General features: G+C 37.6%; 5 protein-coding genes across 5 annotated transcripts; 2 read left to right on the forward strand and 3 right to left on the reverse strand.

Annotated features, from left to right (window-relative positions):
- Window positions 1–308: 308 nt before the first annotated feature.
- On the reverse strand, window positions 309–2,425 carry LOC116031348 (V-type proton ATPase 16 kDa proteolipid subunit-like). The gene is made up of 3 exons (XM_031273509.1): window positions 2,218–2,425; window positions 1,853–2,138; window positions 309–844 (listed from the first exon to the last, which is right to left on the reverse strand). The coding sequence occupies exons 1-3, from the start codon at window positions 2,294–2,296 to the stop codon at window positions 712–714; spliced, it is 498 nt and encodes a 165-aa protein (XP_031129369.1). The 5' UTR covers window positions 2,297–2,425; the 3' UTR covers window positions 309–711.
- A 294-nt stretch (window positions 2,426–2,719) lies between these two features.
- Window positions 2,720–4,713, forward strand: LOC116031696 (NADP-dependent D-sorbitol-6-phosphate dehydrogenase-like). The gene is made up of 6 exons (XM_031273956.1): window positions 2,720–2,964; window positions 3,139–3,233; window positions 3,316–3,433; window positions 3,582–3,714; window positions 4,018–4,237; window positions 4,343–4,713. Exons 1-6 carry the CDS (start codon window positions 2,832–2,834, stop codon window positions 4,571–4,573), a joined length of 930 nt encoding a protein of 309 aa, XP_031129816.1. The 5' UTR covers window positions 2,720–2,831; the 3' UTR covers window positions 4,574–4,713.
- Window positions 4,714–6,871: 2,158 nt separating this feature from the next.
- LOC116032515 (NADP-dependent D-sorbitol-6-phosphate dehydrogenase-like) lies at window positions 6,872–8,608 on the forward strand. The gene is made up of 6 exons (XM_031275110.1): window positions 6,872–7,056; window positions 7,235–7,329; window positions 7,402–7,519; window positions 7,662–7,794; window positions 7,947–8,166; window positions 8,259–8,608. The coding sequence occupies exons 1-6, from the start codon at window positions 6,924–6,926 to the stop codon at window positions 8,487–8,489; spliced, it is 930 nt and encodes a 309-aa protein (XP_031130970.1). The 5' UTR covers window positions 6,872–6,923; the 3' UTR covers window positions 8,490–8,608.
- Window positions 8,609–8,895: 287 nt separating this feature from the next.
- On the reverse strand, window positions 8,896–10,856 carry LOC116032514 (amidophosphoribosyltransferase, chloroplastic-like). The gene has a single exon (XM_031275108.1). The coding sequence runs from the start codon at window positions 10,760–10,762 to the stop codon at window positions 9,053–9,055; it is 1,710 nt and encodes a 569-aa protein (XP_031130968.1). The 5' UTR covers window positions 10,763–10,856; the 3' UTR covers window positions 8,896–9,052.
- Window positions 10,857–15,847: 4,991 nt separating this feature from the next.
- LOC116033441 (auxin-responsive protein SAUR50-like) lies at window positions 15,848–16,165 on the reverse strand. Its single transcript, XM_031276181.1, has one exon. It carries the CDS (start codon window positions 16,163–16,165, stop codon window positions 15,848–15,850), a length of 318 nt encoding a protein of 105 aa, XP_031132041.1.
- Window positions 16,166–16,870: the final 705 nt, after the last annotated feature.

Genomic DNA, 16,870 nt, shown 5'->3' on the forward strand with positions numbered 1-16,870 from the left:
TTAATAATTTGTGTATGCAACTAACATATTATATGCACGTAGTAAATATGTTATGTATGTAGCCACAAAACATTCAGGTGCACCAAAGGCGGCAACTCCATTAATTTTCATATCCACATGTGTAAATTATGTTGGCTGGAATATAAGTGGTAGATTATCCTTTTGTGTATACACACAAATACTTGGCTCCTAAATCACCCATAAGTGGTTTCGAGCCCTTTCAATCTTTATTCAAACACTTTGTAATAATAATAATATTTGAAACAATATCGGCATCAAATCACCTAAAAATGTGCTGCTTTTTTGAGTAGACAAAAACTAAACTCTTATTCTAACACCAGGATCTCTGTCTCCATAATTCTAGTAACACTGAACAGGTTCATACATCACCATGCAATGAGAGAAATAAATTAAAGTTCGAATCAAATAAATATTGTAGGTGTACAGAGCTCAAAAGGGGGGGAAAAGGGTTTGTTTGTACACAATTCATAATCGATAGTAACCCAAAAATAGTCGCTAAAGGGAAAAGAAGGGAAAAGACCAGTGACCGGCTTGATGATTAAGCTTATTCCTTATGACTCTTAATAGTGCCAGAACGAAGAACAACAACAAACCTCAATAGCTTCTCGTACGTGCTTCATAAAAATTGACTTTCTACCTTCTTTCTAACACACGTGCAGCCTTCAAAGGACGTAAATCATAGCCTCCTTTTTACTCTGCTCTAGACTGGCCAGCTCGAGAAGACAGGATAATGCCGACAATGAGACCATAAAGGGCCAAAGCTTCAGCAAAAATGAGAATAAGGATCATTCCAACAAAAAGCTTGGGCTGCTGTGCATTAGCCCTGCAAGTTATAACCTTAGTTAGAAAACCGCTTCAAAACTGTTACAAGCTAAAATTCCTAGTTCAACCTCAACATGTTCATACTGTTACTGCAATCAATTCAAAACATTTTTGCAAGCAATTCTTACCTTTTAATCTACAAATGTGGTTTAACAGACCTAGAAGCTATGGATGAAAATCTCAGTAGCAATACAAGAATTAAAACAACATGAACCTACTTCCGATGTGCTCTTGGAAAAAGCAAGAAAGTAAATTTATTCTGCACTATGCCAATTGCACCACATACTAATTCTCCAGAATAGGTGATTATAGATATTTACACTGCACATTGCATATCAAAGAAGGGAGCCACAATAACCTCTCTTAATAGGGTGACTGGATAATTGTTCAAGCTTTCCACACTTGTATAACTTTAAGACCAAAAAGGGGAAAGCTACACACCTATAATACAACATTCTTTCTCTGACAACTGATAATCAAGGAAGCCATGCATAAACTACATTGATGTATTTAGATTACAAGGAATAGTTCTATTTAGATTATGAGGAATGGTAGACACATATAGATTATAGAGTTCTCGGTTAATTTTGTTGATAATACCCAACACTATTCTCAAGAATATAATGCAAAATTCGCATCTAACTACACAAGACTCTTATAGACACACAACCATTTATACCCTAGTGCTGCCATTATTAGATTTAGATCTGAAATCCGTGCAACTAAGAAAAGAAAAATAAGAATCTTACATCAGCTAAGTAATAGAGCTACTCTTACATTACACATAATTGCTACAAAACAATATGGATGAGTTCAAGTATATAATCTCTTCCAATATAAGGGAGATAGAACATAAGATAATTCTACCTTGGTTTTATCATTGAATGAGACCTCAGAAATTCAGAATGTCATGTATTTTGAATGTTGTCTCAGTAAGATTCAGATTAAAATTTTGGAGTGCATAAAACAAAATTAACAGAACAATATGCAAAATCGGAATGATGAGCACCTGACACCGGCATCACCAACGATTCCGATGGCCATTCCGGCCGAGAGTCCAGCGAGGCCACAAGCGAGACCGGAAGAGAGATGTGCATATCCATCGAATAGGTAGTAAGACTTGGTTTTAGGGTTAATTCCAGTACTGATGATCACAGCAATAATCAATCCGTAAATACCAAGCACACCAGCCATAACCACCGGCACGATCGATTTCATCACAAGCTCCGGCCTCATCACTCCCATCGACGCCACTCCGACCCCACTCTTCGCCGTTCCATAGGCTGCTCCCATACCTAAGCAATCAATCAATCACACATATAATTGCGTATAGAAATCAAATAGAGGTAAGAATTGGGTGAAAGAGATGCATACAGGAGAAGACGAGAGCGGCAGCGGCGCCGAGGAAGCCGAAGAAGGGAGCAGTTTCATCGCCGCTGAAAGACGAAGACATTGTTCGGATCTTTTGATCGGATTTGGGATCTGAGATTTAGCTTCTGAACTCTGAACAGAGAGAGAGCTCTTCAGCTTTGGGATATAATAATAGATGGATCTCTCTCCACTCTATTGTTCGGGCGTACGTATAATTCATGTTGGATACAAATATAGCATTATTAATAAATTCAGTCGTGGTCGGACACGTATCCCCCGTGCTTTTCTGCTATTTAGAGATCGGGCCAGATTTATGTAGTTTGGGTATTCAGTCTGTCGGTCCAAATTACAAAGCCCAAATATTTGATCTGTTGATTTATTCGCATATTCCTCGACCTCGTTCCCTCCAACATAAGAGGACAAAGTATAAGTTTGCGCCCCTGCGGATTTATGCGGTCTTCAGCTGATCCACTTTGATTCTCTAGTCCAAACTCAACCGGCCCAAACCAGTAAAGAATCTTCAAATCTTCAATCTTGCATTGCAGCACTGATTTTTGTGCTTACAGAGACGTGTAAATTGGGAAGAGGAAAGAAGTGAGGATTTGAACTTTGAAGAAATGGCGATTACTCTGAGCAGTGGCTTCAAAATGCCGGCGGTTGGCCTCGGCGTTTGGCGTATGGAGGGCAAAGATATAAGGGATCTCATCATCAACGCTATCAAGATCGGCTACCGTCACTTTGACTGCGCTGGTGACAAATCACACTCTTCTTTTTCTTCTTCTTCAATTCCTGATTTCTATTTTGCTGTTTCCAGTCTTTGTGTGCTTTCTCTTGATTGTGTTTCAGTGAATTGCTTAAAGTTGTGGTTTATATCATTTGATGATTTGGTTGAATTGGAGACTGGGTGCTTTGTTTTGCTTTCAGCTGACTACAAGAATGAAGCGGAAGTGGGTGAGGCATTGGCAGAGGCTTTTAAGATGGGGCTTGTGAAAAGGGAGGAACTTTTTATCACAACCAAGGTTGGCTCCTAGAAAACCAAAACATTTGTATGCCAATTTTGATTTAGCACATTTGGGTAGTAATTATGATGTTTTTGTCCAGCTCTGGAACTCAGATCATGGTCATGTTCTTGAGGCTTGTAAGGACAGTTTGAATAAGCTGAGGCTAGATTATCTGGATCTCTACCTTGTTCACTTCCCCATAGCCACTAAACATACAGGTAAAAGAAATTAAAGATCATTTTGTATTGCAGATTGTGTGTGCCTTTTTGCACATCTGCATGTATCAGATTATCCCTGTTTAATTGCATGGAGGAATTTCTAGTAACTGAGAATGTATTTAGTATTGATATATTGATTTCCCTGCAGGAGTTGGTACGACCTCAAGTGCCATAGCCGATGATGGTGTTCTGGATATAGACACTACTATAACATTGGAGACAACATGGCATGCCATGGAAGATCTAGTTTCCAAGGGCCTGGCTCGCAGTATAGGAATCAGGTAGACTTTTCAAAGTTAATCTATTTGCATTGTTTCTAAGGATTTGGCTTGATGCACTCGTTTTATTCATTTCTGTTGCTGCTTGGTATGCTCAATCTTGCATAAAATGTTGTCCAGAAAACCGTCACTTTTAGATTTTCTTTGTATTGGTAGTCATGTAACCATCAGGAACTACTTCTCATGTATTCTCTTTGTATTTTGGTGGTAGTATTACACTAATGGGGATCTTTTTACTTCATACAATTGCATTTTAATATTGAAACTTTATGTATTTTGACCATAACAATGGCAATTCATGTGCAGCAACTATGACATTTTCCTTACCCGGGATTGCTTAGCTTATTCAAAGGTAAAGCCTGCTGTGAATCAAATCGAGACACATCCTTACTTCCAGCGTGATTCACTTGTCAAATTCTGTCAAAAGCATGGAATCTGTGTTACAGCTCACACGCCTCTTGGAGGTGCTGTGGCCAACACTGAATGGTTTGGTTCAGTATCGTGCCTGGAAGATCCAGTTCTTAAAGTAAATAATCTCTCTCTTACATATATTTATCTTATGAAAAAGGGTGAGATTTGTATTCGTGCAAATGGAGCCAGTACTGATGTCTCTTTGTTTCTATTGCACAAGGGCATAGCTGAGAAATATAAAAAGACGGTGGCTCAGATTGTGCTGCGCTGGGGCATCCAGAGAAACACTGTTGTGATTCCTAAGTCATCAAAAGTTGAAAGACTGGAAGAGAATTTCAATGTTTTCGGGTTTGAACTTAGCAAAGAAGACATGGAGCTGATCAAGAGCGTGGACCGAAACCATAGGACCAATCAACCAGCAAAGTTCTGGGGCATAGATCTGTATGCCTAAATTTACTTTCTACTGCTTTTTGTCATGTGTCTCACTCTTTTAGGCATTGCCTTGAATGTTCTTTGTTCCTGAGATGATTCTGTAATTTCAGACTATGAAATTGACTCCTTAGGCAATAACATGAAATTGTTATGAGGTAACAAGTATGTTGGAAACTGAGTAGCTACTGCTGCAAATTCACCACTCACCCATAAAACACACAGGAAAAAACATATTTGTCCCTTTGTCTCTGCATAAGGATTTCCAAAAATACTCAAAACAGGAGGTTATATAGAAGGAACTGCATGGCACATTTAGAATTCATAATCTTTTCAAGTCAATCTGGGAAAAGTTAATCTCTAGCCCCAACATTTAAAACACTAGAGACATACCAAGATTCAAGAACAGGTAAACAATAGTGTATTGTGATAGTTGCTAGTCCAAATCATTGATCTAGTAGATCTAACGGTTGAAAATAATTAGGTGAGAACCTGTGTACAAACGGTGGAAAATAAACAAAACTTTGTAATATTTATGAGAATGACTCTGTTCATTTTAAAAGTTTGTAATATTTATAAAAATGACTCTACTTATTCTTTTACTTGATTTCCATCAATTAAATCTTGTAAATCAATAACTTGGATTTGTCCACAAAATCTCACCTAGGAAATGGCTATATATATATATATAACGACTAAATGAGACTGTAGTATTTGCAGTAATAATTCTAAAGAAAACGTTTAACAACACACCGAAAGTGTTTTTTGATTCTTTACCTTTTGTGTTCCTGCGCAATCACACTTCACCACTGGAGAAATATGAATTTCAAGTGCGTCAGTTATAATATTTAGGTGTGCCATTTTAAAATTTTAGGTGCATGGTTTGTATTCTTAAAGTGTTTTGTTTTTTTTTTTTTGTTTTTTTTTGTTTAAGATACGTGGTTTATATACTTACAAGGTGTTTGGTTGAAAGTAAAAAAATTAGAGACGATTGGTAGGGAACAAGAATTCATGCACCAAATTAAAACTATTCCCTATATATAGCCATATAAGTCGTAATTAGGTAAGAACATGTGGACAAATTCAAACAATTATAGTATATTTAAAGGTTGAAAATAAATAAAATTTTGTATTGTTTATGAAAATGGTCTTACATATTTTTTTTTACTTATTGCTATTCATCAGAACTTGTAGATCAATAGTTTGGATTTGTCCATAAAATCTACCTAGAGTGGTTATATATATAATGACTAAATGAGACTGTAGTATTTGCATTAATAATTCTAAAGACAACGTTTAACAACTAAACAACACACCGAAAGTGCTTTTTGATTCTTTAACTTTTTTGTGTCCCTGCGCAATCACACTTCACCACCGGAAAAATATGAATTTCTCGTGTAATTTCTTTTCAAAATATGCATTGGACGGAAATGTGGACAAAAACGTCTGATTGTAGTCCTTTTTTGTAGTCCATTATCATATGAACCATGCAATTATTTATTAATAACTTTGACTAGTTTACTTTCGTATAATTTTTTGCCAACTAAAATTATGAAATGATATTTAGTTAATGGACACTATCAAATAGTGACTATAATCTTTTCTATGTCATTCAAAAAGTTTATAGTTGTCAAATCAGCAGCATACATTAAATTATTTTCAGAAAACCCATCCAAACCCTTCCAGATTTAACCTAAGGCTACAATTTTCGCACGAAGATTCCTCTACTTATAAACCCAAAAAAAATAAATAAATAAATAAATAAAATGGTACGTACTGTCGGGGTGCAGCGGACCCATGCACATGATCGGCTTTGAAGTGTAAATGACAATGTAGTGGAAAAGTATGAATCTCAAGCTAACATTTTTATTCGCAGCAAAGTAAGTGAAAATTTTCGTCATCTTGCGGGAGTGTTTGGTTGGGAAGAAGAAATTAATGAGGAAAAGAATTTTAATTTCGTTAAAAAAGAATAAGGTAGAAATAAAATATGAATTTAAATTATATTGTTTAGTAAAAAAGAATTGAATTATTGAAGATATGAATGGAAACAGTGACAAGTTTTTCTATGTAACTCAAAAACAAAAAAGGTTGTCAAATCAGCTGCATACATTAAATTCTTTTCAGAAAACCCAAATTAACCGTTCAGATTTAACGTAAAGGCTACAATTTTCACATGCGGATTCCTATACTTATAAACAAACAAAATATGGTACATACTCTTGGAGTGCAGCGGACCCATGCATGCACATGATGAGTGCTGGTTTTGAAGTATAAATGAAATGACAGTGTAGTGTAGGGTGTACCCATTTCTGTGAAGAAGCTAGCCATAGTGGTAGGTAGGGAGCAAATTGAAGAGGTCAGGCTTTGCAGAAATGGCGATTATTCTCAACACTGGCTTCGTAATGCCCACAGTTGGGCTGGGAGTTTGGCGGATGGGAGGTAGAGATATAAAGCATCTTATAATCGACGCTATCAAAATCGGCTACCGTCACTTCGATTGCGCTGGTAATATATATATATACAATGAAATGGGTGTATATATGCATGTATTCTGCATGCATGCATGCAAGATCATGAGTTTATTGTTGCTTTAATTTGTATTAACTTTTTGTGCTTGAAAAAGTAATTATAAACAGATATTGCATAGCAATATTCAAAAATTTGTATTGCATGCTTTCTGTAGCTCACTACAAGAATGAAGGAGAAGTAGGGGAGGCACTTGCAGAGGCTTTTCAGATGGGGCTTGTGAAAAGGGAAGAACTTTTTATCACAACTAAGGTTGGCTCCAACAAAACCAAAACATTTGTCTGCCAATTTTGATTAGTAATGATGATAGATGTTTTTTTCCAGCTCTGGAACTCAGATCATGGTCATGTTCTTGAGGCTTGTAAGGACAGTTTGAATAAGCTGCGGCTAGATTATCTGGATCTCTACCTTGTTCACTTCCCCGTAGCCACTAAACATACAGGTGAAGGAAATTAAAGATCATTTTGTATTGCAAATTGCATGTGTGCCTTTTCGCACCTCTGCTAGTATCAGATTATCCCGGCCTGTGTAATTGCATGGAGGGATTTCTAGTAACTGAGAAAGTATTATTGATTTCCCTGCAGGAGTTGGTATGACCTCAAGCGCAAAAGGGGATGATGGTGTTTTGGATGTAGACACTACTATATCATTGGAGACAACATGGCATGCCATGGAAGATCTAGTTTCCAAGGGCCTGGTTCGCAGTATAGGAATCAGGTAGACTAACCAATCAGCTAATACTATCAATTAATCAAACTCACTAACCAATCAGCTAATAGTTAACAGCTATTTACCAAACATACGCGTTAGCTGTTTACCAGACACTCCCTTTATGTATTTTGACTATAACAATGGCAATTCATGTGCAGCAACTATGGCAATGCACTTACCCGGGATTGCTTAGCTTATGCAAAGGTTAAGCCTGCTGTGAATCAAATTGAGACACATCCTTACTTCCAGCGTGATTCACTTGTCAAATTCTGCCAAAAGCATGGAATCTGTGTTACAGCTCACACACCTCTTGGAGGTTCTGTGGCCAACACTGAAATGTTTGGTTCAGTATCCTGCCTGGAAGATCCAGTTCTTAAAGTAAATAATCTCTCTTATGAAAAAGGGTGAGATTTGTATTCATGCAAATGGAGCCAGTACTGATGTAAATATCTTTGTTTCTATTGCACAAGGGCATAGCTGAAAAATATAAAAAGACGGTGGCTCAGATTGTGCTGCGCTGGGGCATCCAGAGAAACACTGTTGTGATTCCTAAGTCATCAAAAGTTGAAAGACTGGAAGAGAATTTCAATGTTTATGGCTTTAAACTTAGCAAAGAAGACATGGAGCTGATCAAGAGCGTGGACCGAAACCATAGGACCAATCAACCAGCAAAGTTCTGGGGCATAGATCTGTATGCCTAAATTTACTTTGTACTGCATTTTGTCATGTGCCTCACTGTTTTAGGCATTGCCTTGAATGTTCTTTGTTCCTGAGAAGATTCTGTAATGTCAGACTATGAAATCGACTCCTTCTAAGGCAATAACATGAAATTGTTATGAGGTATTGGCAACAACTAAGAGTGGTGCATGGAAACTGAGTAGCTACTGCTGCAAAGTCACCACTCACCCACAGGAAAAAACATATTTGTCCCTTTGTCTCTGCATAAGGATTCCAAAAATACTCAAAAAAGGAGGTGATATAGAAGGAACCTGCATAAGAAAGTGACATTTAATTTGGCACATTTAGAATTCATAATCTTTTCGAGTCAATCTGGGAAAAGTTAATCTCTAGCCCCCTAACATTTAAAACACTAGAGACATACCAAGATTCAAGAACAGGTAAACAATACTGTAAAAGTGTATCGTTGTAGTTGCAAACACATTCAGAACAGTGAGATCTTGACAGAATTTGATCCCTTTTGAGCATAAGCAATCTACCAAGCCTTCCAACTTTATCAACTCATAATACTATATGTAGAAACCAACTAAAGTTCAGGTGTCGCTATCGCCTCTTCATTTTCATTCAGCATCTTAGTTTTGTGTAACCAGCCCCCATCAATAGACCCCATATTTCCACTCAATCCGTCATCCATGAAATCGCCAACCCTTTTCACCTTGCCTGTTGGCAGAACCGGGTACCTCCCAGAAAAGCAAGCGTAGCAGAAGTTGGGAGAGTCGCTCCCTAAATGTTTCTTCAAGCTATCAAATGACAGAAATGCAAGTGAATCTGATCCAATAAACGCCCGGATTTCTTCCACAGTCATCCTATTCGATATCAGCTCCTCTGAACTAGGTGTGTCCACCCCATAATAACAAGATGCTATAATCGGAGGACTAGCAATCCTCATATGAACCTCCTTGGCCCCTGCTTCCTTGAGCAACCTAACAATCTTGGAAGAAGTGGTTCCCCTCACAATCGAATCATCCACAACCACAACCCTCTTCCCCTCCAACACGGCCTTCACGGGTGAGAGCTTGAGCTTCACCCCGAAATCCCTAATCTTTTGTGACGGCTCAATGAAAGTTCTACCAACATAATGTGACCTAATTAGCCCTTGCTGAAATGGAACCCCTGCTTTAGCAGCAAAACCGAGTGCAGCCACAACCCCAGAATCAGGAACAGCTATCACAACATCACATTCAACAGGGGATTCAGTAGCTAAAATTTCACCAAATTTGTGCCTAGACTCATACACAGACATACCAAAAACAACTGAATTTGGAAGGGCAAAGTAAATGTGCTCAAAGATGCAAGCTTTAGACTCTGGGTGAGTCATCAAGCAAAGGGACTGAAACCCTTCTTTATCCACCACCACCACTTCACCTGGATAAACCTCTCTCTCATATGTGGCCTCAATCAAGTCCAAAGCACAGGTTTCAGAGGCAAACACGACCGCCCCATTGCTCCTTCTACCCATCACCAATGGCCTAAACCCAAAAGGATCCCTAACCGCGACTAGCTTATCCTCAGTCACAAACACCAAAGAATAAGCCCCCTCTAGCTTCTCACACGCTTCGACAATCCTAAGAATAAAAGGCCTCGCCTTTGATATCGCAATGAGGTGAAGAATCACCTCCGTGTCGGAGGTTGTATTGAAAATTGACCCGTTTTCCTCAAGAGCAGCGCGCAGGGCTTCGTAGTTTACTAGGTTGCCGTTGTGGGCCACCCCGACGGAGCCAAACCTATAGCTGGCAACAAAAGGCTGAACATTTTTAAGCATGGATGAGCCAGCTGTAGAGTACCTGACATGTCCGATGGCCATTTCACCGGGAAGCTTGTCGAGTTTGGATTCGTTAAAAACCTCGGAGACCAAGCCGACACCCGTGATATGTTGGAGAACGTTGTCGTGGACGGAAACGATGCCCGCCCCTTCCTGGCCGCGGTGTTGGAGAGCGTGAAGAGCTAAATAGCAGAGGCGGGAGGCCTCCGGGTCGCCGTAGATTCCCACAACGCCGCACTCTTCACGGAGACGGTCGGTGCGGTCCTCATCAAAATAAGAAGCGAAAGAAGTTTCGTCCGATCTGACGTCGGAGACGGGGTTCTTCGAAGCCGCCGCCGCCAATACGAGGGGTTTTTGGGCGGTTTTGGAGCAGAGAGAGTATGATCTCAAGGAAGGGAAAAGGAGCTTCTCTAGCGGCGGCGTAAGCGGCGAGAGATTAGCGGCGGGTGCGGTGGCGGAGATGGAGAAGGCCATGAAGAGAAGGCGGGGTCGAGGTCTGAGTCGTCTGAATGTGGACTTTGAATAGCCAGACAAGCGCGGCTTTAGCGTTGGTCTTTTATTATGCTCCCAAGAAGACGAGTCCGAGGAACACTATACTATTTGTATTAAATATATTATTAAATAAATCTCCATTTATGAACAATGATATGATGAGGCAAAGTTTGCTACTCGAGTGCTCCACCCAATTTTATGAATATTATTTAGATTTCAATATTTTATATACTGCATTATCAATATTACTCAAATTAGGGGTAAAAACAAACAAAAAAAATTAAAAAGCACGGCATAATATACTCTGTATTAAAAAATTACAATTAGTCATTGGAAGGTCCAAAATTTTAAATATGTAATTCAATTTTGATTGTGTTATTTAAAAATATCAATCATTTCGATGTTATCAATCAAAAAGTTACTGACTAAACTAATTGAATCGTCTAACATTTTAAAATTTCAATTTGGTCTCAATTATGCAGTTAAAAAATGCCCGTAATTTCAATTTGTTGTTAATTATGTATTTCTTTTTCTTTTTATTATATAGGGGTGTGCTTTCAAAAGAAGAAAATAAAAGGTATGAGTGTAGGCGTGTAGCCGTGTAGGAATGACAGTGACACGGAATCTACACGGAATCTATGAGCGATTGACCAATTCTTCACTTTCGGCTATCCGGCTATTTATTCGTGAAATAAACAATGGCTAGACTCTCAAGAGGAGTGTGCCAATATTCTTTTTAGTATGACAGAATTACAATTGTTGGACCAATTTTTGAAATATATATATATATATATAGTAAAGTATCTACACAATTTAACGTAAGTGATAATTGTTCCTTTTTAATAATAACAACAATAATTAGCATTGTTTCAAATGATAATAATAATAACATTACTATTGATCATTATAATCTTTTAAAAATATGATATTTATTACGCTAATTAATTATCACATCATTACTTAAAATTTAAAGACTTCTTAATTGCAAATAAATGAAATGCTAAATTTATATCACAGTTATAAATGACTAAATGAGAGATTAAGAATTCTATTTATATTCTTTTTTTTTTAGTACTACTGACTCTGTTACAATGTAGTATTTGTTCATAGCTACTTTCTCAACCTATTTATATTCTTCGAACTAACAAAACACTATAAAGGCATTCACGATGGTTATTTCCTTTACTCTTACACATCACTTTAAAATATCCTATCGTATTTTTTGGAGAAAAAATTCTCCCGGGAGAAACAATCTTCTCTCCCCTCCATCGTAACTGTAGTATCAGTTCATCTTAAAAGATATTGCCACACATTTGTTTTTATATTATCGAATAAAACTGCATTTATATCGAACATGAATTACAGTTGTGTTGAACTAATACTGAATAACAGTTTCACATTTTTTGATGTATATTGTCCAATAAAACTGTAGTTATATCAAAATGATATTGTAGTTGTGTTGAAAGGAAACTAAATAACAATTTCACACATTTGAATGTAAAATGTCGAATGAAATTGCAGTTATATCGAAAAAGAACTGCAATTGTGTTGAAAGGGAAGTGCAGTTGTGTTGAAAAAAAGTTACAATTGTGTTGAAAGGGAACTACAATTGCGCATCCATTTGTTTTCATTAATCAAAATGACGTCGTTTTGGTGCGCGGTCCACAGTAAAATTTGCGAGATGTATGGTATTGCTTATATATAGTAAGATTTCTAAGGCTAAAAGTTATTTTATGATTTTGGGCCATGATATGTTCAACTACAGGCCGAGACAAAATTATAAATAGGCCGGCCCAAAGGAAATGGTCCACCCCACAGCACTTCTATAAGCAAACGCATCCGGGAAAAGAGCAGACTCTTCGATTTCTAGGGTTGTAGAGAGATCTGAGCAAAGCACGTTCTCCTTTTGCTCTCTTTGCAGTCAACAATGGCGCCTCCACCGGGACCTTACTCTGGAACCAGCACCTTAGCCTTGGTAACAAATTCTTCTCCTCCATGTTTTTTTCACTGCGATCAAAACACACTCCCATACTTATATCGGTGTGGATGTATTTATGTACAATTTTGCGATTTGGAGCTGATTTGGTGTTGTATAATTGATCGGTTGTAGGTGGCTCGTGCATCGGCATTCACATTCGGACTTGTATACGGAAACATTAAGCTCAAGTATCTCAGGGTAATCGTTTAAGTCAATAGCTGTTTAGTGCGTGATTCATTTTGCGAATATATGCCTAATCCCCCTGTACTTCTCAATCGTAGCACATAATTGGTATCTGTAGGGCCAGGGTTTCAGGGATTCGATTGAAAGTTCCCGTGATGATATTTGATTTATGTTTTTATTGATTGATTCTTTAAATTTTTGTTGCTGGAGTGCTATTTTCACTGAATGTTTTGTGGAAGAATACCCAATTATAGTAAATCAAATGAATTTATGGCATCTGAATCATTGTGACTGCGTTGATATAAAACATAACGGTTTCTATAATAGAGGTTTAATGTTGAATAAGCAGTGTTGGCCTTTTTGTGTGAGTTTGACATGACAAAATTAGGTTTTTGAGATTGCGTTAGTGTGTTTTTTAGCCATGTTTTTAGGAATTAGGGGGCAATCCATGCATCATAATTATACACTAGTCCATATCCCAAAACCTTATTTGTTTGGCATCACTGCTGAATGGCTTCTCTTCTCATTAGATTTAATGAAGATTCAGTTGTGTTAGTTCTCCTAATTGTCAATCTGTACTTAATTGAGATCTCAGCTTGTTTGGATTTGTGATATTATGCATTATAGTTTCATCAGCATTGATGTGTAGTGCATGCAGATGTAGTATTTGCATGATCCATCAGTTAGTTATTTGCGTTCTGTTTATTTATTTGTACTCATCCTTGAGGAGGATTTGGATTATTGCTTCTTCACCTGTAACTTCTGGCAATTGCTTGAGCTAACAATTTTGTAAGATGAATGCCATTACAACATGATGATGTGTGTCTTGGTTCAAGTGAAGTAGTGAACTGTGTATATTCCAGACTAATATGTAATGGTTGTAATCAAGAAATTGTTACACATTTATTTTTACAGGCCAAGGCGAAGTCTCACAAAAAGGCGGAAGCAAAGGCACATCACTGAAGTGGAGATGCCGCAGCCTGATCAAAATAATATTTGAGAGATATCCCCTTCACATGTTTTATTGTCGCTTGATGCGTAGGACAATCATATTCTACTGGTTAACTGTTCAATTTTGCTTGTGAATTACATTTATTTTAAAATAAGTTCTTAATACTTTATGATTGCCCAATGGCAACAAAACTTTTTGCTCTTGCTTCACAAGTTTTTCATTTGTCAGAGGTGTAAACGTTTGTAAATTGGTTCCTAACTTCTTGTCAAGCGTTACATGTGTTTGTTGCATTTTTCACCATGCCCTGGCTTCTCCAAGGAGTACTTTATTGAATTTATTCCATGAAAAAAAAAATGGAATACTGTGGATTGGTTAGTTGACTGGGTTGGATCGTTGGATGGGCTTGGTTTAGCCTCTTTAGTAAGAGTAGACACTAGTTAGTATTGCACCTATTCGCTCAACTATAATGGACTCTTTTTCCTTGAAAAAAACAGAATGGAATGTACTGTGGATTGGTTAGTTGACTGGGTTGGATGGGCATGGTTAGCCTCTTTAGTAACAGTAGACACTCGAATTGTGCCTATTCGCCCAACTACAATGAACTATCATAGCAAGATTTTTGTGTATACATGACAAGTTTGCTTTTATCAATTTACGTTTACTCGAATTAAGAACTTCTGGTCAGCTGTTCTCAAAAAAAAAAAAAAAAGAACTTCTGGTCAGCTTGGTTAGGTCCCCCACAAATTTGCATTTATTGAGTATGAGAAATGGAGTGTGTCCGTACTAATTTAATAAGGTCCACAGCTTTTATGAGAGAGGCGTAAAGATGATATGACTTCTCTCATTTATATTGCTTTGGAATTTGGATTGGGTGGTAACTATAGTGTTTATAGCCGTACGTTCTACTACGGAGTATTTGTTACGGAAAGTTGAAACAACAGCGGCAGTACTAATAACAGTACCTACATAACCAAATGCCATAACCTCTTGTTGCATATATAGATTTCCTTAATTTTTACGAACTGTTCAACACTTCAACAATTCAATGCTATGTATTTTGTTCTATGATTTTTAAGGCCCTGGAATCCGAATGAACTTTAGACTATAGAAGCAGCAGGGATCATTATATTGCCATTGTCAATAATATATATGTTTGATTTTCGTTAACATTATGTATATATATTTAGTGCATAAGTGATAATAATAATAAACACTCAAACATGGCATAGGACCATCTCCATTATTATATAATAATATGGATGCCAAAGCATCTGTGAACCAACGCCCTACAACAATTTTGGATAGGACATGAATTAATTTCGATTTTAAACTTGACATTTAAAAAAAGAAAAAGTATATAGCCATGGCCCCAGCAGCCTTCCCATGTTATGCTAGATATATACTAGATGAACATGATGAACTCAAATATTATATCAATATATCTCTCATTTCTATTAAAAAAATAATATTTTATATCTATGATGAACATCATATCCACTCGCGCATTATCCAAATAATTGGATCTAGCCAATGCTGTGTGAAGAATTAGTTAGATTAGACAAACCGGCATTGAACATTAGATGGTGTTAAAATGGATGATAAGTTAGATAGTAACATGAGGTGAGAAGTTGATCCTTGCAAATTAAAAGCATGACATTAATTAACTCTCCCAAAGGGCGCATGAAACACACCACCACCAGGGAAAAAAACTAGTACATTTCTTACAAATCTAAACCCATGAAAATGACAACATTTCATGGATCGATCAGGTTAATTAGAGCTAAGGTCATTAACTCCATGACCCAAAATGAGTTTAAAAAAAAAAAAAAAGAACAAGAAATCATAAACCTAGCTAGCGAGAAACTAACTAATTAAGTTGCAGAGAGAGCATTATTCCCTGATTCAATTAATTAATTCCGTCCTCGGATTCATGCATGCAAACGTTGATAATTGTCTATCTGAGCATGGAGGTTAGGGATCTGAAAACCACTTCTTCACAGGGGATAGTGATGCCCATATCGTGGTCAAACCCGAATTCCTCCTCGGCGCGTTGGAGGAGACACTGAAACTCCGGGTGGCTCAAGAATGAGATTGGTACGATGTATCTCGTTCTGTTCTCCCCAACGTAAACCGCGAAGTGACCCTTGGGAACGTCAACCGGCAACCCGTCTTCATCGTACCCGTGTTTCTTGCCCAAACTCGAACATCTCCTCAGAATTTGTTTCAGCACCGCGGCTTGTAGCGGAAGCTTGCTCGATTTTCTCATACCCATTACAATAAATATGTGTGTATATTCAAGAATGAGAGAAGAAAAGAAAGAAAATGAAAAAATTGTTCTCGGTGGTGGCGGTGAGGAGAATGGAGCTATGAAAGTAAGGTATTTATGAAGAAAACAACTAGGCTGCCTGTTCAAGCGGGGTGGGGTAGGGGGAGGTTAAGGCGAGGACAGAACACGGGTGTTTTGGGGGCCGTGTACAAGGTGAAAGGACAAGGTGGGGGCCATACCCAATGGGTTTTACAAGTCATTGTTGACCCTTCCAATGGCAAACGGGCCCTTTTTATAATTTTTCCCCGGAAAAAAAATATAAGTGTAGTCTTAATTAATAGGTATGATATATAGCCGCCCAGAGTTGAGATATATTCATCATACATATTACATAAGCCACATGAAACGAAGAATATATATAATTAAGGTTATCCTTCTTGGTCGTCCCATTCTACACTCACCATTAACTTACCTTTCACAGCTGGAAGGCTGGGTTCTAAATGGCGACACCATACCTTTCAAACCATCTCTTATTTCCTTCCTGTCCCAACTTATCTGCAACACTTTCTCTTTCAAGCATTAAATTCCAACTCTAATCATTTTAAAAAAGCAACTTAATTATTACTTGAGGTTAACACATAGAGGTGTTTGGTAAATAGCTAATAGCAGATTGTGTTAGTGGGTTTGACTAACTGATAGTATTATCTAATT

Source organism: Ipomoea triloba, chromosome 10 (genome assembly GCF_003576645.1).
Source record: "Ipomoea triloba cultivar NCNSP0323 chromosome 10, ASM357664v1".
In the NCBI taxonomy this organism is placed as follows: Eukaryota; Viridiplantae; Streptophyta; class Magnoliopsida; order Solanales; family Convolvulaceae; genus Ipomoea; species Ipomoea triloba.

Coding starts and splice junctions, on each gene's coding strand:
- LOC116031348 (XM_031273509.1), bottom strand. CDS start 2,296: ATGTCTTCGTCTTTCAGCGGCGATGAAACTGCTCCCTTCTTCGGCTTC. Junction 2,139..2,217: donor TGCCGCTCTCGTCTTCTCCT/GTATGCATCTCT, acceptor TTGATTGCTTAG/GTATGGGAGCAGCCTATGGA. Junction 845..1,852: donor GTTGGTGATGCCGGTGTCAG/GTGCTCATCATT, acceptor TATAACTTGCAG/GGCTAATGCACAGCAGCCCA.
- LOC116031696 (XM_031273956.1), top strand. CDS start 2,832: ATGGCGATTACTCTGAGCAGTGGCTTCAAAATGCCGGCGGTTGGCCTC. Junction 3,234..3,315: donor AACTTTTTATCACAACCAAG/GTTGGCTCCTAG, acceptor GTTTTTGTCCAG/CTCTGGAACTCAGATCATGG. Junction 3,434..3,581: donor CATAGCCACTAAACATACAG/GTAAAAGAAATT, acceptor ATTTCCCTGCAG/GAGTTGGTACGACCTCAAGT.
- LOC116032515 (XM_031275110.1), top strand. CDS start 6,924: ATGGCGATTATTCTCAACACTGGCTTCGTAATGCCCACAGTTGGGCTG. Junction 7,057..7,234: donor CCGTCACTTCGATTGCGCTG/GTAATATATATA, acceptor TGCTTTCTGTAG/CTCACTACAAGAATGAAGGA. Junction 7,520..7,661: donor CGTAGCCACTAAACATACAG/GTGAAGGAAATT, acceptor ATTTCCCTGCAG/GAGTTGGTATGACCTCAAGC.
- LOC116032514 (XM_031275108.1), bottom strand. CDS start 10,762: ATGGCCTTCTCCATCTCCGCCACCGCACCCGCCGCTAATCTCTCGCCG.
- LOC116033441 (XM_031276181.1), bottom strand. CDS start 16,165: ATGGGTATGAGAAAATCGAGCAAGCTTCCGCTACAAGCCGCGGTGCTG.